The sequence below is a fragment of the Stigmatopora nigra genome, chromosome 6 (assembly GCF_051989575.1).
Source record: "Stigmatopora nigra isolate UIUO_SnigA chromosome 6, RoL_Snig_1.1, whole genome shotgun sequence".
In the NCBI taxonomy this organism is placed as follows: Eukaryota; Metazoa; Chordata; class Actinopteri; order Syngnathiformes; family Syngnathidae; genus Stigmatopora; species Stigmatopora nigra.
In genome coordinates this window covers 7786803-7813803 of record NC_135513.1, presented here as the reverse complement: position 1 = coordinate 7813803, position 27001 = coordinate 7786803, and the positions used below count along the sequence as shown (strand labels likewise).

Here is a 27001-nt window from a genome sequence, read left to right as displayed (position 1 = left end):
TTCTAGGCAGTGAAGATGACGTGACAAGACCAAGTGAGAGTTGCCACTATGTGAACTTCTAAGCCTCCGTCTTCGCCCTGCTATCCGAGGGATATTGTTATCACCATGCAAGGATCCGATGGGTTCTTGAGCCACAGGCTCCAGGGTCCGGTTGCGTGAGCGCCGTCCCCCTCTCCCCGCAGATCCTTGCACGGCATGGCCTCTCTGGACCTGCCGTACCGCTGTCCTCGCTGTGGGGAGCACAAGCGCTTCCGAAGTCTGTCGTCCCTGCGCGCCCATCTGGAGTACAACCACACGTACGAGACCCTCTACGTTCTCTCCAAGTCCAACAGCGTGTGCGACGCCGCCGCCCTGCTGCCCCTCGTGACGGAGGGAGCCCTGGTGCCGCCCCCCAACAATAACGAACCCTTTGAGGCGCTCCAATCGTCGGCTTTGAAAGAACGGCGCTTCCCCTGCCGCGAGCTTCAGTGCGCGGACGACCTGAGTTTGACGCCGGCGAGCGGCAGCGCTTCGGCCAGGTACATCCCCAATGTGGAGTTTCCTCTGGGGGGGATTTTGATGAAGACGGCCATGACATCCACAGACCCCGGCCCCTATGGGAACCCCAGTACAGCAGTGGCCGTAGCAGCTAACGTTGCCGCCAGTGCAGTGGAGGCGGCTTATGAAGAAGGCCTCGCCAGGTTGAAGGCACGTGCGTTCGAACGTCTTGACCTGGATGAGAGGATGGAGAAACTTTCAGAAGAGGTAAATAGGATCAGATATTATACTAATTATGTTAAGTTTGAGTTCCTTTGTGGTTTCTATGTAGTTTTGTTGTTGTTTTTAATATTCTTGGCTTTTTCCCCATGTGTAACTTGTTCGTCTGATTACCTATTGATTTCACCTTTTGTTGCCTGCCCTTGTGTCTTTTCCTATTTGTTGCCTCTCCAGTCATACACTTGTTTCTCATTGTCTCCTCAACCCCTTTCTGTCTTTCTATGTACTTTATCAGTGTTAGTCTGCCTTTGTCATGTCCAGGTCTAATCGTGCTTCTCGTGTTTGACCTCTGTAAGTTTGGTCTTCCTCTTTGTTCTTACTTTATTATTTTTTGTAATTTTTTTGGTAGTACATGAATATCAAGTCCACCTTTCCCGTGCCTGTCTTCCTCCCACTTTACCTTGTGCTTATACCTTTAATTTAAAAGTACTAGTATTTCGATGGTGGTTAATGCAATGTCTTATGCAATGTTTTTTACTGACTAAAAAGACTAAATTTACAGATCTGTGATGTGACATCGGTGCTACTGGCAAGAGTGTTTGGTAGTTTTTGATACAACACTGTCCTCTTCCTCTCTGGAACATAATTTTACGTCCAACATGTCAACTTGTTTCAATTCAATAAATTATGTAAGTGTAGTAGCAGAAATCGAAAATAGAGAGTACTACACATCACATCAAGTTTTGATTTGATTATAGGATTAGCAATTTCTTTACAAATAATATCTTAAAATTACTGTGAAAAATATTTATATAATATAAAATACAACAAACAAGAACACACATGACTGCAGTGTTTAACACTTTTTTTTTGTTGTGTCAATGGTTAGGACTCTTTATATGCAAGTATGAGTAATTAAAGCATAGTAATGAAATAGGTTATAGAGAAAATAACTGCCTGTGCATGAAAAAAAACCCAGAAGCAATTATGGCAGTTTTTGTTTCAATGAGCCTAAACAGCTCACTAAAAATATTTTTTAATTATTTCAAATTGCTCCCCCTGTATTATTACAAGTGTTTTGCTATCCTAACTGACAGTTCATCTACTTCAATCAATAATGTACAGAATAGTCTTGCTTAATTGAAAACCAAACTCACGTAGACCCAGTGTATTAACACAGAATTTTTTTAAATGTCGACAATTATAACATCACAGAAGAAACAATTGTTTTCGAAATTTATATTACCATAAGATATATACTTACAATATGCATGCTTTTTTTAAAAGTAATCCTCAACACTGAGTAAACTGCATTGATTTCACATCCAAATATCTGTCGTTTTGTAGGTGGAGCAAAAAATAGCGGCCCGCGTAGGCCGTCTCCAGGCCGAGCTGGAGAGAAAAAGTTCTGAGCTGGAGCGGGCCAAGCACGAGAGCGAGCGCCTAAGCCAGGAGAAACAAGAGCTAGAGGACAAGGCCTTGGAACTCTCCCGGCAGGTAGACGTTTCGGTGGAAATGCTGGCCAACCTAAAACAGGACCTGGTGAACAAGGAAGCGGAGCTCAACCACAAACAGCAGTAAGTCTTACCATTCCTCATACAAAACAATGCAATGATTTCATCCAAACAACCATATAAAAGCTCAGGATGAGGTGTTTTTTGAACACATCACATGTGTTTGATGGCAAATCATAATTCATTTTTGCTTCCAGCAGTGTTGCTTTTTGTGTTACAGCTTCAACATTTTTGCCAATCTTTTTATATCGGAAATTCATTAGTAAATTGATTTTCTGCAGCCCGCTCTCACTGTTGGAAATTAAAATTCATCAAACATTCCATTAGCAGAGCAAATATTGTAAGTCAGGCCAATTCTTTTAAGACATCATTATTGCCAAGGTCATCCTGGTCTTGCTAAAAAGTTGATCACACGTGTCTAGTATAGGCTAAAAGTACAGACTTACAAGGTCTTAAGGTGTTTTCTGAAATAGCAGATTCTAAATAGACATATGTCGAGTGACCTGGCCTAGTTTTGCAGAGTTGTGGGCAAAGTTTAGCATTTAAAATATCCACAAGGCATATTTAAGCTTGTTTTTTGGAATGCATTTTGGTGTATTTGACCATGTATTCATTGCATTTCTATTCACTTAAATATGTTTTGCATTATAATTTTGGTCTCAGAAATAATCATATCTTGATCTGAAATTATCCTGTATCCTGTATAATAATGTATATTAGATTAGATTAGATTATTACTTTATTTGATCCCGTATTCGAGAAGTGTATTGGTTGCAATACAGCAAGACAGACAAGACACACAAGACATTGTAGACCTAGGTAAGAAACTGGAGCCACAGACAGGACCTCCACAAGTTGGGGACCTTCTGCAGACTATATGAATTGCATCAAAAGTTGACAAAGTCAAAAATGTTCACTGTTTTCTGCCATAAGAAAAAGTCTAAAATGTTTTTCATAGTATTTAACTCGATGCATACCTTTTGATGGTGAGAGAAGACAAATTCATTTATAAACTCATTTATATATTCATTTCACTTACTTCACATTGGATGTCCAATCCATTTTGACTGGGAGGGAAAATTCGGTCTTTCAACATTCCTAGAGAAAATGGATTGGACGTCTACCGCCGTTAATGGTACCCAACAAAATTAAAAAAAACATAAGCCAAAATCTTTAGTTGTGAACACTTAAGCCTGCAAAAAAACATATCAAGTGAACCTTCCTCATTGTATCCAAGCCAATGATGAAGCATGTATGAACTTACCCCTAAAAACTGAAAACATTTTTCAAGGTGAATGCAAAAGTATGACTTTAGTGCCCTAAAAGCTTTAACAAAAAAAAGATCCATTTGTCTTTGAACTCTTTTAAAATTAGCTGATCATGGTTAGAAAGAAAATGAATGTTTTGTTTTTTTCAGGCTGCAACCAGACAACCTCAAGGGTCATGCAACACATTGATAAATTTAGATTTAATAGCATCTTAGCTGTATGGCACTGGGAAAACAACTTGGTCTATTATGTGGAACTTTTAGTTGTTAAAATTTGTGAAGTACAGATAACAAATAACACTTTAAAAACCCTGTCTTGAGGTGGAAAAGGTCACCAAGGTGTGAAAGCTATAAATAACAAATCATCTTTGTGTCCTTATTTCTCTCCTTTACTGAACTGGGGAGTAAGAATTAGCTTATATCTAATAAAAACCAAACACCCATGCCATCTGCTACACGACTAAAATAGCATCCCTCAAAACATGCACACATAAAAAGTCAAAGCAAAACATTTTGAGTCCTTTAAAGGATACTGACTTTAATATGCAATATGCACTGTCCACACCCACCACACTAGGACGTTTTTTTTTTTGTCTCAAATCTCGACAATGTATGGAAATTTCATGTTTATATGATTTTCCCCAAAAATACAGACTTGGAAAATTGAAGTATTTTTTCCTCCAAGTGTTAATGTCAATATGGACTCCTTTACAAAGACCTAACTGAGGAAACCTCCCCAAAAATGTGTGCATTTATTAAAATGCACACATTTATTCATTTATTTAAATGAATAAATATGGCAGGTGGCCGGGTGGATGAGTGGTTAGCACCTCTGCCTCGCGGTTCTGGGTACAATCCCAGGCTGATCCTCCTGTATGGAGTTTGCATGTTCCAACCCAGGTTTGTGTGGGTTTTTTTCCGGATACTCCGGTTTCCTCCCACATTCCAAAAACTTGCATGGCAGTTTGGTCGGCCTCACCGTGAGGAGAATTGGGTTCAAATCCAGATCGGTCCATCTGAGTGGAGTTTGCATGTTTTCCACGGGTCTGTGTGGGTTTTTTCTGGGTACTCCGGTTTCCTCCCACATTCCATATACATGCACAGTAGTTTCATTGGACACCCTATATTGCCCCTAGCTATGAATGTGAGCGTAAATGGTTGTCTGTGTTCTTGTACCCTGCAATTGGCTAGCCACCAATTCAGGGTGTCAACCGCCTGGTGCCCAAAGTCAGCTGGGATGGACTCCAGCACCCCTTGTGCGGATAAGTGGTTCAGAAAATTAATGAATGACTAAATAAACATATCGATATTTGTCTACTTGACCCATTAAATACCAAAAGGTTCATATTTGACTATGACCCCATAGTATTCTCCATTTATCATGGTACACCTTCCCCTCCTGCTGAGCTCCAAAATAAGGAACAATCATCCATGCCAGTACAAAGCAGGCAAGATTTATTTCGCTCAATTTGCCTCTCCGTGTGTGCACAGTTTCCTTTTCTATTTCTCTCTGGGGTGAAGCTGGCAGCCATACACTAAAGATCATTCATACTAAAATACAGAGCAGCTCTGCAAAGATGGAAGAAGATCATCACTAGTGGTGCACATTTGACCGAGTCCATGACTAAGCGTTCCTTAGAGGACAAACTGTGCCTTTTTAACACCATTGCATGTAATAGTGCTTGAACAAAATCCTACTGGACCATCAGAGGTGAGAAATGCTAAAAATGTGAGTTGCTAGGCGACAGCAGGACACTTGCTCTTCATAAATGTGACAAACAGGCTTAAGGCTGAATTATGCGTTGTTCAGAGTCTGTGTAAAAAGGAAAAAAAAAAGGACCAGGCTGGTATCTGCAAATGCATTAGTTTGGAATGAAGGCAAAACATGTGATCAGTTGAGGAAAATACTTTGCATGCATAGACATTATACTTGATTAAATAGGGAGTAGTACTTCCACAAATAGGCTTATTTTGCAATTCTAAGTTAACATTAAAAAAGTACAGTATGAAATTATGGAAAGTCAGCATTTCAACATGGATATCTGCTTATCTTTTCACACATAGGGTTGTTTTTTTTGCCATTTCAGTTTACTGGTTAAGTGACCATTGGTCAACCATGTACATTGCGGATGAGATTGGCATTAAACAACATTGTGGCAAACAAAGCTCATTTTCACACTGCTTCATCTCTTATTTAGGCCCTTTCAGTCAATCATCTGCTCTGTTAAATATTCATAAGGCGTCTAGGTGAAGTCGCAAAAAAAAAGCGTTGGCGCCAACTGTTGAAAGCATCTTGATTAACATTCAAAAAGAGACTCTCCTTCAGAAGATCACATGCTTTATTATTCAGTTACAGCCAGGTGTCTACACTGTACAGTAAGAGCATGGATTACAAATGAAAGCCTCTCAAGGCCTAAGCTTTTACATCACTTTTTTTTGACAATTGCATCTTCATTCTTACCAGTATTTTTACAGACAAAAAGCTGTTTTCAGTTAGAACAGCCTTCTAAACGATTTCTGGACTCTGACAAACGGTTCCTCAACCGCATTGTCCATATAATCGCATTTCACCTTGAGGTTTTATGTCTAAGGTGATACGATTTCATATGTTTGTGTCCTTCCTTGATCTTCTTTGCAATAAATTATTTTCAGTTTTGTTATTCTGCTTCCAGGACTGAAAAGAGATATATTAAGATATTTTCCTAGCTCAAATGTCTTTAATGATAGCCAATAAGTTAACTTTAAACTGTAAACTCTTTGTTGAAAAGTATTACAGCAAAAACATAAATGTTTTGCCTAATTTCACAAATACTCATCATTACACTATTGTTATCATTTTGTGCATAATAGTCCCACTAGTGATACTAAAAAAATCTTACCTAAGTACAATAATGTATGCAGTAAGCATGATCAATTCAAGAATAGAATATCCTTATAAAATGGAACTTTTTTTTTTTTATACGCCTACAGTATACTTTTTAAACTGCCAAGAGAGATGGATTAAAAATTCACCCACTTTCTTCTTCGTGATTTTCTTTGGCAACTTCATCTTCTCCACCTCCACTTTCTTCTTCTTTAGTTTCGTAAAATGGCTACTCCTCCATAATTTGTGAACAGATCAGAATAAAAATAGATCGGTATAATCTATGGACATAAACAGATCGATACTTTGACCCTGATTTTTCTCTCTCAGCTATTATTAAAGAAATGAGAACATATTATGTAGTTCCTCCAAAATAATTATGAATATACCGGGCTATCGCGGTACATTTGAACCCTGATATATTTTAGATTTTTATTGTATTGCACTGATTGACTGTTGTAAATTATATTTGATCAGTAATTATTGTTGACATTTATAAATAATCAATCATCTTATTTATTCACTACCAGTTTTGGAATAAATTCCAATTTATTTCCATTAATGATTCCATGAAAAATTCCCAATTTCACAGTTCTTTATAATGTTGACTTACAAAACATATTGGATCGTTAGGACCATAAATTCAAATCACCCATTGTTGTCTCGTATAAGTGTTTTACAGACTATAGATATGAAAACATTCTTTCATTTGGCTCAAATAATTGACAAACAGCACGATTCTATTGTTTTATGCAGATAGACTAAGTAAATAACAAAAATCGGCAATTATCGGCACATTCACTTGTGGCTTCCTTGACTTTATCGTCGCCCATTTTATCAATTTTATCTGGAGGACTCATTTTAGAGCAACAAAAGAGAATTTAACAGATCCCGGCGGCACAGTATTTTTAGCTCACAGTGTCCTAATTTCAAGAAAGAAAAATAGTAGTGCAATTCTCCCACAACAGCATTCTCTCTCTTTTCAGACATAACTATTCTTGCAGGTTTTCTGTTTTTAGACTAATGAGAAAGAGGAATGAATTAAGTTGAAAGATTTTGCCTTTCTATGCCAAAGGTGAGGACATAACAAAATGATAGTAGACTGATGACTGTTGTAACACTGTAGATGCGATTATTCCGTGTGCCTATGGAATCTATCATGTGTTTGCTTTAACTACACAATTCCATTCTCTTTGTTTTATGTTTTGTATGGCAGGAAATTTCTCAAAAGAGGTCTCATCAACAGCATAACGCTTTTTTGAAAGACTGTTCACTATTGCTAGCTGCCAAACTATTTGTTGTGAACTCTGGTTACTCACACAAACACACTTCTTGTTCATAGTGGAAATCACTTACCTCATTGCTCATATTTTTGTCCATAAAATGTACAGCGGTATTTCTACTTAAATAATGAATTACCTAGTTTTTTCTTACCTTGGATTTTTTTCCAAAGTAGAGGCACATCATAACATCGAATTAGAAGAATTTCTTCCACAATCTTTAATACTACTAATATAAACCCTTTAAAAATTATAAAAATATACTAAATCTTTATGTAATGTGTATACAAATGCATCTGTATAGGAATAAAAAGACCAAAATTATAAGAAAATCTTTTATTAAGCCATTAAAATGATGCGGCACAAACAAACCAAACAAAAACAAAACCGACAGCACCTCAGTTCAAACATGCAATCGCTGAAGGGGTTGGTCTACGTCAAATCACTCTATTGTCACTCAAATGGTGTCATGTGGCCATTTTCTCAATGTGCATTCACTTGCGGAAGGGTTGATGGGTACGCAATGGCACCCTGACTGTAAAGAGTTGCTATGTAGTGTGGATGTTGCTAAAAGTAGGATTATAACCAGTGAATACACCTTGCATGATGTCATCAGAAGGTGAAGTTGATGGAACGCATTGCTGCATTTTCTTGATATTGTTATATGTTGTATTTCCATGATGGTGAAAATTAAAAAATACAAATCATTGTATCTTGGCGCAATAATGTACATATCAAAGTGTTTTGTATCCTGAAAAATGTCTTTGTTGAATCATTTGTAAGTAGAGTTACCCCTATAATTTTATCATTGCCATATAAGAAATTGTACCCAAGTACATTGGCTGCAATTTGCTTTATATTTAAGAAATACAGAAAATCAGGAATACGAAAGTTTGGTTAAAAATGCTTTTCCTCTGGCTTCTTCTTTTAGGGAGGTGGCACAGATCGATCAGTTCCTGCAAGAGACTGCGGCTCGCGAGGCCAACGCCAAAGTTCGCCTGCAGCAGTTTATCGAGGAACTGCTGGACCGTGCCGACCGCGCCGAAAAGCAGCTGCAAATCATCAGCAGCTGCGGCACCACGCCCAACGGAAGTCTGGGACGCTGCAGTCTTCAGGGCAAGGGCAACGGACGCCAGGTAAGCAGAGCGTAACGGTTCTTACACCTGACCAGTGTTGTGTTGTAGTGGTTAGGTTGTGTGCCTCAAAGAGGGTTGAATATCTTGTGAAAATATATCCATTTCATACACAATTTCATGTTATTTTTGTCCACTACATTTTAAATGCTTCTATTTAATATATCGCTTTTTTATTTATTTTTTTAAAAGTCCAATTCGACCTGTTTTCTAGATTTGGATCAGATTAAAAATGAATGATTTCATAAAAAGTGACTTAACCCACTGTGTTTATGGGAATAAAAATTGACGTCATCTAATCGTATATTAGAAAGTAGACCGATGAGTTACCATTTTTAACTAATAGGTTCATTTCATTTTTTTATAGTCATCATAATGTGACACAAAACTGCCACGAAGAAAAAAACAAATCATATCTATATCAAATTCGAACATGTAATGCCACCAGGAAAAAAAACATTGTCTATCCCGTAGTGTTTAAAACCCAACAGCATGTCACTTATTTATCTTATCATCCAGAATCTTTGAAGAGAAAGAGGCCACCTGCTCTGTTGTACAGATGGATGTGTTTCTGTGGAAACCACTTCTTACTTCCAATTGAAGGTTGTAATGTGAGTTTCAATGTGATGCACTGCGTTATAGAATTCCCACTGTGTTAAAATTTGACAGGAGGAATTGGATGTATCCACCTATGGAAAATTGTGATCAGTTTTTTTTATTTTTTTTTATCACTGCGTGGTGGAACAAGTGAGGGTAGGAGGGTCTGTGTCAGACCTGGGATATTACTGGTACTTTCAACCAAAAAATACCCTCAATTTTAATCTTTTTTTTTTCATTTTCTGTGCCGGTTTAGCCTTAATATGGTAAATTAATAGAATGTTAATACAAATTAAATGAATGAAATTCAAATGGGAGGGGGCAAATTAACATTTTTATTCATTGAGTCAGTTCATTGAACGAGTTCCCTTTAGGGGTTCGAAAAAAAAACATAATTCATGCGTGAAATGCTTAACGCAAATCCTATTAATGACTCAGTAAGTGATACCATTTTATATATATATATATATATATATATATATATATATATATATATATATATATATATATATATATATATATATATATATATATATATATATATATATATATATATATATATATATATATATATATATATATATATATATATATATATATATATATATATATATATATATATATATATATATATATATATATATATATATATATATATGTATATGTATATATATATATATATATATATATATATATATATATATATATATATATATATATATATATATAAAATAACACATGGAAAAAGGCAATTTAAAAAAACTGCTTATTAATGTTAAAGGGAATTAGTTTTTTCCTTAAGAGGCAGACATATTCAAGGTCAAGTTTTTACTTCTATTCCATGGCTTTGCTATTTATAGAAAGAAAGAAAAAACATGGAAGTACCTCAAGTGTTATGAAGACATCTGATATAAAAAAGAAAAATTGAGTCATGAATTAGTTGGCATCTCGTTCCTGTGTGAAGGGAAGCCCAGAGAAGTCACCAAGCGACACACACCCACACACAGATGACGCTCTGGCTCTGACTTTTCCGAAATAAAGTTACACATTTTTCAAAAAAAAGTCATATTTAACAGAACATACATTTTGATTGCATAATTTTACATGAATAAAATTAATATTACCCCTTTAAAAATAGAATAACACTTAATAACAGGAGGAAAACAATCATAATTATACAAGGATAAACTAATTCTATGGGAATAAGATTGTGACTTTACACGAGAATATAACTATAATAGTGCAAGATAAATGTCATTTGTAACTTTTAGTTAAATATTTGAGTAGATACAACACTACAGTCAAAATGTATGTTGAATTGAAATCGTTAGTACATTTATTTATACATCTTTTCCATACTAAATGGATTCATTTAAGATTATCTCTTTCAGCAAAACGCAAAGCTTGAGATTGCATGAAGGATATTCGTGGTGTATCTTCTGAAAATGACTGAAAAGGAAGGAACATGGCTTTGGAGCCAACTTTTGGATTTGAATGGACGGTAGCAACACTTGTGCTGTGACATTATTGACCTTCAAATGTAGACTTTGTTGTCTGCAGACTCTGAATTGAGACACTTCCATTACATTATATTTTTCTTTTCAGTACAGTACACTTTAGTGGTGAAGTTTCTTTGCATCAATACTTTGGCTCAGGGACATTGATGATGATAAATTAAATGAGTTTATCACAAGTAGAGGTCCAATCAATTCAAATAGACAGGATGTACATTGTCGTCAATGGCAGTCAAAGACTTACTTATTGATAAATAATCTGAAATTGGAAAATGAATGAATGAATACTCCTTTAGAATAACACTTGGACTGGATTATACTACACTCATTCATTTTATGTCATTCATTATAGTACCTGGAATGCAAAGTGCCGTATTTTCTGCACTATAAAGTGCATGGCATTATATAGCGCACTGGTGGCTTTTTCCTGTGCTACTTTATTTTTGAAGGAGCTACTTGCTGCTAAACGTTTGACAATCAGAATGAGCTGATTACATGTTACTTTATTACACACTTAACCTTTTTGTTGGCTGATGTCAACAACTTTCTTGAGTGCTTTCCTACTATGATACAGTGGAGTTCTACTATAATAAGCTCAGTCAAAGGTTAGTGATCATCTTTGAAGGAGGACTTTTTTGATGGCTTTCTTCAGATTCAGTAACAACGTGCACTTTCACCATGTCAGACCCTCAAGTCTGCTTTTCATATGTTCTGCATACAACAAAAGCTTCATTTTTTACATTCAGATATGCATTTTTTCTTGTTTTGTAATACTCACACATAGTAGTTGGCAGTTCATCACATTTACGTACTGTACTTAAGATCTGAATCCAAAAGCCCCAGCAACACAACAACAGCTTAAGGCAAACAAGAGTGAAGGTCAAATTGCATTCACATGCTTTAAAAAAATCACTTCATGATGAAACCTTTTGCACTCATGCTCCTAAACGGCCGTCTTCAGGTCAATTCTCATCCAAGGATCAAGTTCACATTTAATGACATAAGGAATCTCTCGCTTTTAGTATGCAAATTGACATATATTTTGGGTTTGTTATACATTAAACATCGGTTCGGTTATTGAGAAGACTACAAATGAGTCAACTCTTTGTTATCATGCAAAAAAGTCTGTTTTTTACCCATATTTAGTTGAATTTTAAGCCTTTGAGCCACTTGGGGAGCAATTAGAGACACAGCAGGATCATAAAAGGTGTCTCTCGCCCCCACACACAGCCCGCACGCATGGGCACAGGTCGACATGGACAAGTACAGCCTGCTGTGTTATTAATATAACTTTATTTTTTTGTTGTTTTCCTCATATTGAGCATTTTGATGTTTATCTGCAGAGAAACTCCAGCATCTCTGGAAGCACAAGAGGCATCTATCAAGCATCTGAAAGACGTTCCTCTCCCAGCACGGGGTACGTTGCAGCTTAGTTGTGTATTTTTCTCCAAGGGGGGCTTTTACTCTACTCCAACCTTTAAATAAGATGGTGTCATATTTTTTTATGAGTGGCTTTAATCGTTTTAGGGAGAACTATTCGAAATTTGTCGTTAGTTTAACTCACTGCCATCGCAGGCAGGAAAATATGTATTGCGGGAGTTAGTAAAAGAGGTAAATATGATATAAAAATCGCTTTCCCTGTTGAAATGGATGGGAGGTCTATTGCTATAAGCAAAATTCATAAAATAATATTCACACTGGATAAACCTCCCCAGAATTTCTTGTTCTTTTTTTATTTACTTAAATTTGATTTTGTTTTAATTATATTTTTGCAATTTTCATATTTTAAAATGAATGTAATTTTTAAAAATATATTTTAATGTGATTTTCAAAGTATTTTTTTTAAATTTGTTTCTATTAATAATGTATATCCCCCTAAAATTGATCCTTCATTTAATTCATTTATTTTATGTGTTTTTTTTACCGCCCAACACTATAATAGTAGAGTTAGATTTCTAATGGGGGCCTGCAAAATATTGTAACATAGGACCCAATTGGTTCGAGACTCATATTGTATATTAAAGCAATAAAAATAGTGAAAAAAGTAGAAATTTTAATTATTGCAGGCAAGGTCCATTAGACCTGATAAAGAATCATTAATCTTCAATTACATAAGTCTCTTGCAGTTTTTAAATAGTTAGTAGAAACTATCTGACTTTTAAGTATAGATTCCTGTTTTCTATATGGAGCAAATGTGATGTCAGAAAGAGTGAGTGCATGTCACTTTTTCTTCCCTTGTGAAACTCCATCTGTGGTTTACGAGGAAATGCCGCGCTCTATCCGTCTCAATAACACCTGTCATCTTCTCATAGCTGTACAAACTGATATCTTGGTAGTCTACTCTGCTGTTTCACACATTGCCATCCAGTCGCTGCGTGGTGTCCAACCGAGAGGCCAGGTGGGGTGCAAATGCTTCCTGTCGGGACGTCACGCACTTCCCCGGCCACCAGTTAGTTAGTCACGTCGACACACACTCGGAGGTCCGACAGCCTTCTGTCTCAGTGATGAGCTTCTAGTCCTGCAAATGTTCTGTGACCTCAGCAGATATTTATACAAGCGACATAAGATGGTTTGCGTCATTTTCACAACACACGGGATTGCTATTTTTGCCCCTTTAATTATTGGCTGTGCCCAATTTTGAATTATAAAAGGGGTGTCACACGGAAGAGTTAGCGGGCCAGATTCATCCTAACTAAGAACTCAGGTGGGCCGGACCAGTTTATTCCTGGACAAAAAAGTTGACTTACTGGCCGCCATTGGCGATGCTTAGACGTCCAGTTCATTTCGACGTTAGTTAATTCGAATCAATGGCAGGCAAAATATTCATTTTGCATCACTTCTTTGCCATTTTAGGGTACTGTCAGGTCACTTTTGGGGAATTTCCAAGCTACTTTCTGTTCATATGTTGCTTTCTGCTGATTTTGGTTCATTTTCAGGCTACTTCCTATTAGTTTTGGGTCATTTTAAGGTTCTTTATCTCATTGACAGTGTCAAATTGACTGTAAGGGGCCAATTCCTTTTATATATATATAGATTTATCTCCACTGTGATTACACTAGGAAGCAATTAGAAAGACTTTTGAGTTGTGTTACTACATTTCTATGCAATTTGAAAGTAAAATTTGCATGCTGATTAGTCGCTTTTTTTTTCTATGAGCAAATAATAAGTCAATAGGATGGCTTTTTAATGTTGGCGTATTAAATGCAGGTTGAACAGTCTAGAAATAGTTATAGAGCATAACATTTTACATTTTAACATTCTTATGACACACATATCTAGGAGCCAAACATAATATTCAATAAGGAGTTTGTTTCAAAGTTCACCATGTAGCAATATTTGTTTATTTTTTTTAACCAGATTTGTAATAAAAAGCATCTTCCGTAATAATAAAAAAACAACCACAACAGCATCCTACAGTTAAAAACTTCACATGAGAAAGACTTTTGGATTCCACACTGAAAATGTATATGAAAACAAACACTATAAGACGACACAAAAAAATGTTTCTTCCCTAATGTTATTTCTCCCCTCTCCCTATTTATTGTTATTGTAGTGCATCGGGCCGGATCAAATCGGTATCACAAGGTTCCGGCGGATACGACAGCGACAGTATCGAGATGCACCCCTTGGAAGATTGTCCCGAGGCTCAGTACTACCACATGCAGTGCCGACTAAATGAGGCGGCATACGAGCGCTCGCCGGGATGCGGCGGAGGGGGAAGGAACTGGGGTCTGCGCAAACAGGCCATTCAGAACTGGCAACGGCGGCCTTACAGGAACAGCACCGAGGGCGAGGAGGGAGACGTGTCTGACGTGGGCTCTCGGACCACCGAGTCTGAATTGGACATGTGGGAGCAGGAGAGGAGGGCAGTGGCCGAAGTGCAGCAGTCTAGCGCTCCCTATCCTTACCATGGGCGATCTGGCTATCGAGCTAATGCAGGTAATGGCTCTCTGGGGGCAACACTTGAATGCAGGGGTTGGGAACCTTTTTGACAGAAAGAGCCATAAACAATCCATATCTTAACATTTCAACTCTTTTAAAGCACAAAAGTCTATCTCAAGGTCCAATTACAAAAATAATTCATGATTAAAGTAGCGCTAGACATAGTGTCGGGACCATAGTTTTCCTCACAGGTTAGTGGAGAACCATATGCACCCATCAGAAGAGCCACTTATGGCTCCCGAGCCATAGATTCCCCACCCCTGCTCTAATGGAACCTTATAGTTAGGAATTCATCATTAGAATTTCCCAATTAATTCCCAACCCAAGCACAATATATATATGGACTGTATATATGTGTATGCGTGTGTGTGTATATATATATATCTCACAATATGCTATTCAAAACATTATTTGCACTGTACATACTCCCTCAATGCAGTTGAGTCATATTTGCGAAACGTAAATAAATGCACATCCTATTTAAAGACACAGTGACATCTACTGAAAATCTTCAGTATAACACATCTCCACAGAGTGGTAGAGTCAATCTGGATGGTTGGTTGTGAATACTGTGAACTAGAATGAGCGACGGTATAGGACTATGACACTATGTCATCCTGGTGTCCCTCTGTCACAGTTTATCAGACGTTAGCTATATTTATATATGTGAGGAAGTGAGCGTGTCAACATTGGTTTGCAGGCCTGATGGCTTGGAGCAGACGGCCTTGGAGGCCAAAGACCGAGATGAGTCACTTCCAAGCGATGTCCCATCAACGCTGATGTTTATTTTTGCTCCTTTTTGCAAACTACACACTCACACAACCAAATCTGTTAGAATCACACTGCAAATGAATACCTTCACACCTATAGACACACCGTGTGTGTACAGCCGTTACAAATGCAGCTCAATCTGCTACTTGCAACACACTGGCCAATGAAATGAATAAAATTATTTAAAGCAGTTCTAGAACTGCTGTCACAAATGGTATATTCAGTTTTTAATCTAAACTAAAGGTATCTCCGTCATTGCATTCTAATTCGTCAACATTTACTTGCAACTACTTTATCAGAAATATCGCACAAACTACTCACTAGGCAACAAATGGTAACAATAAGTCTGCAATTAATTAATAGGTTAAGTTGGGTTGGGTTAGGTTAGAACTTTATTTCATCCCGTATTATGGGAATGTCTTGATTGCAGTAGCAAGACACACAAGACATTGTAGACCTAGGTAAAAATCTGGAGCAAGACAGGAAGTCCACAAGATGTGGACCTTCTACAGTCTGAGACTGAAGTTACCGCAAAGACCCTCAGTAGTCTGGAGATTTTAAAGATCATCTTCCTTAATTAGATTACTACATAAGAGCTTTGTTTTTTTTTCGAAATTGTTTGAGTTTGATTTTGTTGCAAAACTTGACTTGATTGAAAAAAAATAACAATGTATTTATTCTGCACACAAGAATGAAAAACAGCTGTCAATCCTAAAACAACAAAAATCATATTCCAAAGTGTAATCATTGAATAACAATGAAACTTGCACACAATTCAGTTCATCTCACTTTATTAAATTATTTTCGCAGCAGCTCAAAGACAAGCCACACTACTTACTACATATGCATACATACAAAACCATCAATATTAGCAGTGCTCTGCATTAAATGCGCCAAATACACAGACACATGGAAAATAATGTACTATTGTGTTGCGGATGTTGTGTGTTAACTTCAAATGTTGCAGGAGATCCCAAAAATGATTACTTTCATTGTACATTTATCCATAGGTCGATGTGAAGCTATCTACAGCAAACCGTGTCGTCATGAGAAGAGCCCATCCAAATCCAATGAGGTGATCAGTCCAGAGATCCTGAAGATGCGCGCTGGTTTATTTTGCATCTTCACCTACCTGGATACAAAAACGCTGCTTAGAGCTGCCGAAGTCTGCCGAGACTGGAGGTTCGTGGCCCGCCACCCGGCCGTTTGGACCCGAGTCCTGCTGGAGAATGCACGCATTTCTTCCAAGGTGATGTGCACTTTGTGTATTGCCCCTTTAGCGAGGGGGTGTCCAAACATTTTCGTGCTAGCACCAAACTATTTGGGGGGAAAACTGAGTAAATATGAGGAAAAATTTAGGATAGTTTGAAACTTCACAACAAAAAGGGTCACCATACCTGCTGTATTGTCTTTTTTGGTGCTAGTGATTATGATAGTTCTTTAATTAATGGGCTTTTGGAAATTAAATTAAATCTCTTTTAATGATTTTATCACCAGTAGTTGGCCAGTCCTTTTGAACTGGCAGGGTGGCAGAGATTGAACATTCTTTCATTTGCTGCCAACCCTCTCACTTCAAAACAGATTGGATGTTAAAATGCTTGAAAAGAATTGGTGCATTTAATATTTAACATTTTAAGACCTTTTACCCTTTATTGGGCATTTGATTCTTTTTAGTAACTAAAAGAAATACTGACAGCTATTATTATATATTAAATTTAATAGATGAATTACCTCCTTAACTCATTCACCAATAAACATGTATTCTCTCAAGTGCCGCAGAATTTTGGGTGGCATGGTTACTTAAAGACAGAACTTAAAAAAGAGAGATTAGATTCCATCTTTCATAATAAGAAAGTTTTTGTGTTCTTTATTTCGCAGTGGTTAAATGATATATATTGTTCATATGGCTTTAGTAGTGAATGAGTTATCTCAAAAGAAAATGAGTGTCATCAAGATTATTCTGCTAACTGGTCTCATATTCAAGTGAAATTCTGAAAAATTCTGAGGTGTTGAAGTTTCATTTTTTTGCTTTGGTTTAGTTGCTTGGGACATTGTCTCAGTGGTGCACTCAGACGCACTCGCTCATCCTGCAGAACCTCAAACCACGACAGCGCGGAAAGAAGGAAACCAAAGAGGAGTACCTCAAAAGTACACGGTGAGCTATAGAAAGAAAAAAAAACACACCATAGTAGAATTTCAAAGCTGCACACAGAGATTATTGCTCTAATTTTCAATTTTAACACATTTCCACACAGTTTAAGATACCAAACACAGTTTAGGGAATGACAATTATGAGTGTTTTATCACAATGCTTGCTAACCTTATGTCTCCATGTCAGTGGGTGTTTGGAGGAGGGTCTGGAGGCCCTGCTGAAGGCCACTGGAAGTAATCTGCTAATTCTAAAGATCTCGCATTGTCCCAATCTGCTGACCGATCGCTCACTTTGGCTGGCCAGTTGCTATTGTCGAGCTCTGCAAGCCGTCACTTACAGGTACACATCAATTCCGCAACTGTCAATAACCCATTTGTGAGGTGCACATGCACAGGAATTTAGATACAGGGAAATCAATTGATGAACTCAGGCGCTCCTCAATTTGCTTTCATTGATAAAATGTCTGGCTCCAGAGTGCGCGTTCACTTCTTGGAAATACTGGGCTTTGTTAACGTTTTTTCTCCACTAATTACACATCAGACAAAATAAAATGTTGTTAGTTAAAACTCCTTGCAATGGGATGGATGCACATGAACAAACAAACTTGCTTGAGAAACAATTACCATATTTTTCGTGCTTTAAGTCACACCTGAGTATAAGTCACACCTGAGTATAAGTCGCACTTGAGTATAAGTCGCACCTGAGTATAAGTCGCACTAGCCAAATAATGGACAATGAATAGGAAAAAATATATATAAATTGCACAGCACTATATTTTGTAGTTTGTGCGGCAGTTTTTATTTCCCAGAATCCAAGCACAAACATTAAGTGTTTGAATAATAATATAAGTGAGGAAGACAGACAAAAAAGCCACCTGTTAACATAACAAATTAACTATTTTTGGAAACTTATAGCCTAGAAAACACAACATAACAAGCTATTGGCGGACATAGTCAGGAAAAATAAGTCCCTCTTGAGTAGAAGTTGCAGAAATGGCCAAACAATGAAAAAAGTGTGATTTATAAATCAGAAAAAAAAACTTGTTTCATCCTTCATGATCTTCCCTTCAAGCGTCAAATTTCCTTCCATGTTGCATGATTGCATGCCTATTGTTTCAGAAGTGCTACAGACCCAGTTGGACAGGAAGTAATTTGGGCCCTTGGAGCCGGCTGTAGAGACATTATCTCCCTGCAAGTGGCACCACTACACCCATGGTATTTATGGCAAAGAGTTCCCGGGGGGGCTTCAATTAGTTAACAACAGTTTGAAATGACCTGAAGTGATGTCGCGGTTTTGTCATCTTCAGTCAACAGCCAGCCCGCTTTAGCAACAGATGCCTGCAGACTATTGGGAGATGCTGGCCACATCTGCGTGCGCTGGGTGTTGGGGGTGCTGGATGTGGCATTCAGGGGCTGGCTTCACTAGGTAACCTTTCATGTTGTTAAAAAAAGGTTATTGTCTCATTCTATATTTGGATAAAAAATACTCATACATGTGTTTAAAAAGACTTTGACAAAAGCAGAAGTACTGGTTGAAAAAGTACAAATGTAATGTAGTTTGTGATGAAAACAATTTCTAACTAGCTTTTATCACCACAAAATTGTCAGGTGTAAAAATGGAGGATTTAGAGTTAATGCGCATTTGTGTGCGTTTGTTTCACCAGCAAGAAACTGCATGCGCCTCCAAGTGTTGGAGTTGGACCATGTGAGTGAAATTAACCAGGAGGTGGCAGCAGAGGTCTGCAGGGAGGGTCTCAAGGGTCTGGAGATGCTGGTGCTTTCTTCCACGCCAGTCACCCCCAAAGCTCTGCTTCATTTCAATAGTGAGTTTCAAATGACTGTTTTTTAATGGGTTTTTCCCTACTTTATCCTTTTCAAGTGATCTTTTAACTCATTAGCTGCCATGGATGGTGATACATGTCCAATGCACTTTTACTGAAAGGGGCAAACAGACTATCTATCTAGTGACACTGACTGAAACTTGAGCAATATGAAAGCTACAGGGGAAAAAAAATCAACATTTCTGTTTTCACTCTGTTTTCAGCTCTTATTGTTAATAACACTTTATTTATTCATTCATTTATAATTATAAAATACTATAAAAAGTTAATAAAAACTAAAAAATATAATGATAACACGAGTTGCTAGTAGTTTTTTTTTAAATTACTAAAAAGAAACAAGTTGGTTGAACATTCGAAAATGTGTTTACATTATTCAAAACTACGCATTTCTGTGTGAAAATGTCAATCTACTCTGACATCTCACATATTTTGGAAAGCACAGATCAATTTCACAGACCACATCCAAGCCTAATTACCACAAAATCTATTCAATCAAGATAAATGGAATTGGCTGGAGGACCGCAGGAGAAAAAAAAGGGGCCGGAATTTCAAAACTCCAGTCGGTCATTAGCAAACCAAGCTGAGAGCAATTATTGACGAATTTAAAAAAAAAAAAAAAAAAACATGCAACAGCGATGAAACTTCCCTACAAAAATGACTTACAAGACTGCAGCAACAACTCACCCGAAAACCCAGTGCAACGTCATTATTGAAGTACTTGGCCCAGTCAGGCATTCATGACTCAAGAATAAGGAAGAAACTGAGCAAAAAGTGCATTCATGGCACAGTCACCAGGTCAAATGTTTTGCTGAGCAAAAGGAAATAAAAAGCTTGTTTAGCAAGAGTAAATCAGTCGTGTAAAATAACAAAACACCTAGACATGGGGGAAGAAAATACTGGTGAATTGGCAATAAACTAGGCCCCAGTAGAATTAATTTGAAGTCAAAACAAATAACTTTTTTTATTTCATTAAACTTCCTTCCATTAATTTGCAGGTGTGTGCCGCAATCTAAAGTCTGTTGTGGTGCAGATTGGTATTGAGGACTACTTTGAGGACCCCAACAGCCCTGAAGCCAGGAAACTGTTTGATGAGATGGTTAACAAACTGCAGGTAACAATCAAGTAAAAAATGGCAAGTTACTAAAAAGAATCAAGTAAAAATGGCAAGTCACTAAAAAAATCAGGTAAAATGGCAAATCACTAAAAAAATCAAGTAAAAATGGCAAGTTACTAAAAAGAATCAAGTAAAAATGGCAAGTCACTAAAAAAATCAAGTAAAAATGGCAAGTCACTAAAAAAAATCAAGTAAAAATGGAAAGTTACTAAAGAAAATCAAGTAAAAATGGCAAGTCACGAAAAAAAATCAAGTAAAAATGGCAAATCACACAAAAAAAATCAAGTAAAAATGGCAAATCACTAAAAAAAATCAAGTAAAAATGGCAAGTCACAAAAAAAGGAAAATCACAGGTGTCTTAGTTTTATAAGCAACCCCTCTTGCCACCCATACACTCTTGGACTTATGGTCTAATAGTGACTATGGATTTTATCACCATGACAACTAGAATGAGTTAGTGCTATGCCACTTAGGAACAGCTTTAATAGATTTTTATTTATTCCAGTTCATCATGGTTATTAACAACTTTTTCTATGGTGTGACAAATTGCCATTTTGCTCACTACCTACCTGAACAAATGTATACGCACAAAATTATGAATAACTGTTAGACTTGCATCTATTTTTTAATCACAAATGCACCCTCTACAAATTGCAATGTCTCCCTAAAGTCTGTGAACATACTGGCCAAATAATCAAGCTGATTAAATCTCCATTAATGTTTGTTTTTTTAACAACTTCTTCCCTTGCAGGCATTGAAGAAGAGACCTGGCTTTTCCAAAATCCTCCACGTGAAGGCAGACAGTATGTGCTAACATCATTTTCTCCAGATTGTGTCTAGAGACGCCATCGCTGAAGTAAAAAGGAAACCGCGTGTGCATGTGTCCTAGCTGCAACTGTCGTAACACTAAGCACATTCATGCTTAAGGAGACACATGGGGGGGAATCATCTACTGCCCTGCGGTCTCGATTTGGGACTTGATGTGGTCTCACAGTGGTTCTTCATAACACCAAACAAGAGGAAAAAGGCTGGATTCCTCACTTTTTGAATCACGTTGCCTCTTAAAACAGGATCTTGTTAAAAACACTTGGTACCAGATGCACTGCTTAATGTGACCTCCCAACTGAGGCCATTTTTATTTTAATTGAACTTAAACTTTTAGCTTCCTGCACAAGAAGCGTGCTGAATCTACTTCCTGGCCTGACATTGACTCTGATTGTGGAAAAAAAGGCAAAGAAAGACAACAGCATGCAGGAAAGTGGTGCCATTTGTGTCTGTCCTCTTGCGGTGAGATTCTTTTCTTTTTTTTCTTTTTTAAATCCGATGTGCCATTGACGTGGGAATAGTTCATGTGATAACCACCATGTGCAGATTCTGATCAGTTCTAAGAGCAGGTGCCGACATCTTACAGTGTTAAGTCATCCTCGCGTCACTTGTTTTTGTGGGATTTTGCAAATTGCATGTACAGATTGATGGCGACAACAATTCAGAGGGTTCAAGGTTGACATAAGAAGTTTCGAGTGTAGTAACAACATAAAATGAACAAGCGGCGTAAGAATGTTGCACAGGGGGGAAAAAGCGCTTATGGAAAGTTGTGCTTACCATTTTAGCAGATGTTTTTCTATTTATGTTGACAATGTTTGGGGTTTTCATATATTTACATTATCAACTATTTTATAATTGCGTTTAGGAGTGCATTGTGGATAACTGCCATGCGGGTTAACCAATTGGAGTGAAGGGAACTTGTGTGAATTGTGAGAGAAGTCAAAGAATTGTAAAGAAACGTCAAAAAGTCAAAGAATTATGTTTCCTTGACCCCCCCTCCCCCTAAAAAAATAACTATGAATAGAAGAGGTGTAGAATTAGTAGCCAAACTATCAACTTCTTGACATTTATTTAGCTAAGAAATTCCAAAAATATTAACTCACAGACTACCATTGACGGGGATAGACACCCATTTCATTTCAGATGGATTGGATATCTACTAGAGACAAATTTATTTATAAAGAGTTGTAATTTAGCTCTTTAAGAGCCACATTATTATTTCTATATCGCTTTTCTTAGTGAAATTCTGAGTTATCCCAGCTGACAAACAAATGTAGACACCATTCTGGATAGGTCGCCAGTCAATCACCGAAAAGTTACTGTTAAAATCATTCATATATCGATTCAAACTGGATATAGTATTTGAATAATTTATTGGTGCAGTATCAAGTTAACTGAGATATACTCAAGCTCCCCTGTCATGTTAATGAGGACAAGCCCTTTAAAGAAATGGGTGTACATACATATATACACATACTGCACATGTAGAGTATATGTAAATGTAAGCACAATAGTGTGAATGTTTATCTCTCGGAATTCACACAAAAAGCACTTTTTCCCCACTTTTATTGTTTCATTTTTTGCTGGCAATAGACGTTGAAACAATTTGTAATGGGAAACTTATTTTTTAGGAAATGAGGACCACATGAACTGAGTAGTGGGAGACCAAAAAATATTTACAGATTAGACAGCATTTAAAAAGACTTTCTGTCCAAGAGTTGCTAAATATAGTTGTAAATGTGCAAAGAAAAAGTCACTGGAAAATGTTCACAGTATATTAGAAACATTGAGGTGCTTAATAGGAGAAAGTGTTACCGTCATTTTAACCAGGTGTAGCTTTAGAAACATTGCCCCCATCACTGAGAACAACAGTGGACTAACACAATTGATCTAATGCTACATTTAAGTCGTTAAAGTTAGAATTTCTGCTACATTACTTCTCCTAGTTGCTTGTTTTCACATAAAATGTGATGATTCTGATTACTCAGGATTTTCGTTCTACCCAAGACAATATTAAGTTATTAATGAGTTAATAATATAATGTACAGAATATATAGGTGGCGCAGTGGAAAACTCTTTAGCACTTATAATTCACAGTTGTATGGTTGGGCGTTCTGGCCTTCTTGTGTGGCTTTACTATTTTCTCCTTGTGCTTGCAGGGTTTCTTTGCACATTCCACACACTTTTACGTTAAATGAAGACATCCAATCCTCATTGTGTGCCCAAATGAGTGCAGGGTGTACCTCAAAGTTGGTTTGGATAATCTTAATACAGTGGTACCTCAAGATACGACCTTAATGCGTTCCAGGACTGAGTTCGTATGTCGATTTTTTTCGTAACTCAAACAAACGTTTCCCATAGAAATGAACTAAAAACAAATTAATTTGTTCCAACCCTCTGAAAAAAACACCAAAAACAGGATCTTGTATTGGAAAAACATTTTTATTTGTTGTAATTTGCCATCTATTAACAAAGTAACAAATAACTAGTATCTCAAATTGCTCGTATGTCGAGGTATCACTGTAGTTTAATTTAAAATTCCCCCCACTATAAGAACCCAGTTATTCATTGGATAGGACGACTAAACTGACGTAAAGACGCGTGGGTACCTTGCAGTAGAAAAGTGTCAATACATTGAAGTTAAAGGTCAAAGGTTAGCAATACTTCAAATTTATACTGCAAATAAAAGGGATGATTGGATGTACAGGGAACTGTGGAACTGACACACCTTGTTGTTCGAATCAGTAATGTTTAAAGAATGCGAAAGTTAAAAGTAGAAATACCGTACATCCTATGTGGAGTATACTAAGGACCAAAAGTTAAGACTTTGTCTTCTGCTGCTACATCCGTTGAATAACGTCAATTTGCTCAAAGTGCAATATCAAGTTAGAGAGGCTCGCCTTGGAACAAAAGCTTCTGACAGCAACTCACATTCACTTTTCAGCACACACGTTTGACACTGAATAGTGAAAGGAAGGGCACATTAAGGGGGGCAGGAAACGTTTAATTCTAGGTGGCACATTTAGTGCGCATTACTCTGCTTCATTTTTAGCTGGCACGCAGAATGAAATCCATCTTTAAATCACTGCATGTCTGTTTTTAAGTGCGCCATCATTTTTCAAACTTTCGGGTAGTCTTTATTTCTGCTGGGCGTGGCGTTGGGACAATTTGAAGTGTTTTGCTATTTTCTCAAATAGTGGATCAGGTTGTTAGTAGTCGGAGTGAGGCCTTGTATAATTTATTTGATTATTTTTAAGTATTGATCATCAGATATTTATATAAAAAATATAATTGCATTGCACAGTATATCTGGAAAGTGATAGTTTTACCAGTAAATTGTGCTAACTTAATGTATATAATGTAACATTACTCTCATGGTACTACAAAATGTACTGATAGAATGAATTTTAATGTAATTATTAACCCCCCCATTTGGTTAATGACCAGTTTGATATTTTACTGGTAAACTGGCTGATAATCATCATTCTGGCTGATGAAAAATGTCCAAAGAAATAGCCCGTTTCCAGCATAAACTAGTTGAACTAAGCCCACTCAAATCCCTAATAAAGGTAAATATTATTGAAGAGAGATGAATACATTTATTATTGAAACCATATACTGACCGTATTTTCTGCACTATAAGGCACAACACAAAGACTTCCATTTTTTTCAAAAGCTGACGGTGCGCCTTATTCATGGATCAATATTGTTTAATCATGCTATGACATTCCCTTTCGCACAGCTTTATCTACTAATCTGATAAGATGTTTTTTCCATTGATTGGAGGCCACTACTTGAGGAAATAACGCAATTTTCGTTAGCAGCGACGTTGGATCTCGGAAGTGGGTTAAAGGTCAAAGGTTTGTCAGAGCAGGTAACTCATTTGTTCACAAATTTTAACTAATTTTCTTTTATCTTATTTATGGATAGTTAATCATAGAGGGGAAATGATGTACTATCAAACACGATTTCTAGTGTTTCTGTGTTATTCCACACCAACACTGATGATATAAACATATTCATAGACACAAAATTCATTGTTTCTCAATTTTTAGACAATCCTGCCTTTGGTCAACTACTCTGTACATAAAGTTGATGACAAAAGGGACAGAAAACTGGCAAAATGTGATTGCTGTGCAGTGTCAGATGCTGATGTTTACATTATGCGAGCATTTTCAAGTCAAGCAAAAGACATCAGAGAATTATATGACCTATATCAGTGTTTGGAATTGTGTCTTAGATACTTTATATTAAATGTGCACCATTCAGAGAGATGGGAATTATTTAAAGAGGATAAAAATGATAGCACCGCTATTTATTTCTTTATATGTATAGAATATCTATAAATATGTCTATATATCTATATAGATATATAGATATATATGTAAAAAAGAGCGATGCGTGTTTAATGTTGGCATGTTTGTGTTGAAGCATCATTAAGTTGCCTTTTAAATGTTCTGCTACTACAGCAAGAAATGTGATGTTGAACAGCTTCAATTGCCTGCAGTTTGATGACATTGCTCTTTTGTTGATGCTGTCTGTTGTTCCACTAGTGAGAGAAAAAAAATAATGATATAGACATATAGTATATATAAATATATACATACAAATGTATTACAGATGTTTATGAAGAGTGTTGTTTTTAAATGTTGGGCTGTTTCTTAGTATTTAACTCCAATAAGATGCACTTTTCTTTTAATGACGATCTTCAGCCCATTAAGCCATTCATAATACGAGCCTGCATTTGCCAAGTGCTTTTTTGGTTCATTTCCAATATTCTCTTATGAAAACATCCATTTGGGTTTTGCATTACATACACCATATACGACAGTAAGAGTCCTTTGACATTGGAAGCAGAAAGTAGGTGCCAAATTAATCCACTGATTCTGCCTCTGCAATATCAAACCAGTTCTTCATCTATTTAAATGACAAACCAAATGTCATCATCACGCATCAATGTTACTGTCAGACTGTACAAACTGTACATATTTGTATATCACATATGAGCGATTGTACTCTGCCACTCATCGGAATCGTATTTTGCATATTACCTCAACACTTATCCAGGTGATTAAGTGTGACTTATGTTTGTTTTTACGTGTATTTCAAATGGTAAGAGCATATGTGAACGTCTTACATAAAAACAGAAGGAAAAAAAATTGACGATGATCGCGCCATTCGTCAGTAGACTGGTTTCATCTTATTTGTTGTCATCAATAAAGCCTTCATATTTTTTTCTGGATCTGTCTCCTCATAAATTAATGATATTACCAAAAATCAATGTAATATAAAGTAAAACTTTCTTCATTCAAAAAAAAAAAAATACAATTTATTATAAGGCTATTGAAGCCCTTGCTTGCATTTTTGATTTTTCAGAAAATGAAAGTTAAATAAATTTAAAAAAAACATTTGGACAACGTAGGTGGGCCGGATTAAAAGGCCTCGCGGGCCGGATCTGGCCCGCGGACCGTAGTTTGCCAAAATCTGACCTAG

At 36.8% G+C, this 27001-nt stretch overlaps 1 protein-coding gene across 2 annotated transcripts; it reads left to right on the top strand.

Moving 5' to 3' along the window:
- Positions 1–11: 11 nt before the first annotated feature.
- Positions 12–26748, top strand: fbxo41 (F-box protein 41). Of its 2 annotated transcripts, none has more exons than XM_077719326.1 (13): positions 12–744; positions 2044–2273; positions 8552–8756; positions 12208–12281; positions 14418–14803; positions 16588–16826; positions 17617–17732; positions 17916–18068; positions 18851–18943; positions 19036–19154; positions 19393–19551; positions 20565–20680; positions 21435–26748. In XM_077719326.1, exons 1-13 carry the CDS (start codon positions 196–198, stop codon positions 21495–21497), a joined length of 2502 nt encoding a protein of 833 aa, XP_077575452.1. In that variant the 5' UTR covers positions 12–195; the 3' UTR covers positions 21498–26748. The 2 variants fall into 2 exon arrangements, with proteins under 2 accessions (XP_077575452.1, XP_077575451.1); XM_077719325.1 differs by having other exon boundaries at positions 18848–18943.
- The last annotated feature ends 253 nt before the right edge of the window (positions 26749–27001 follow it).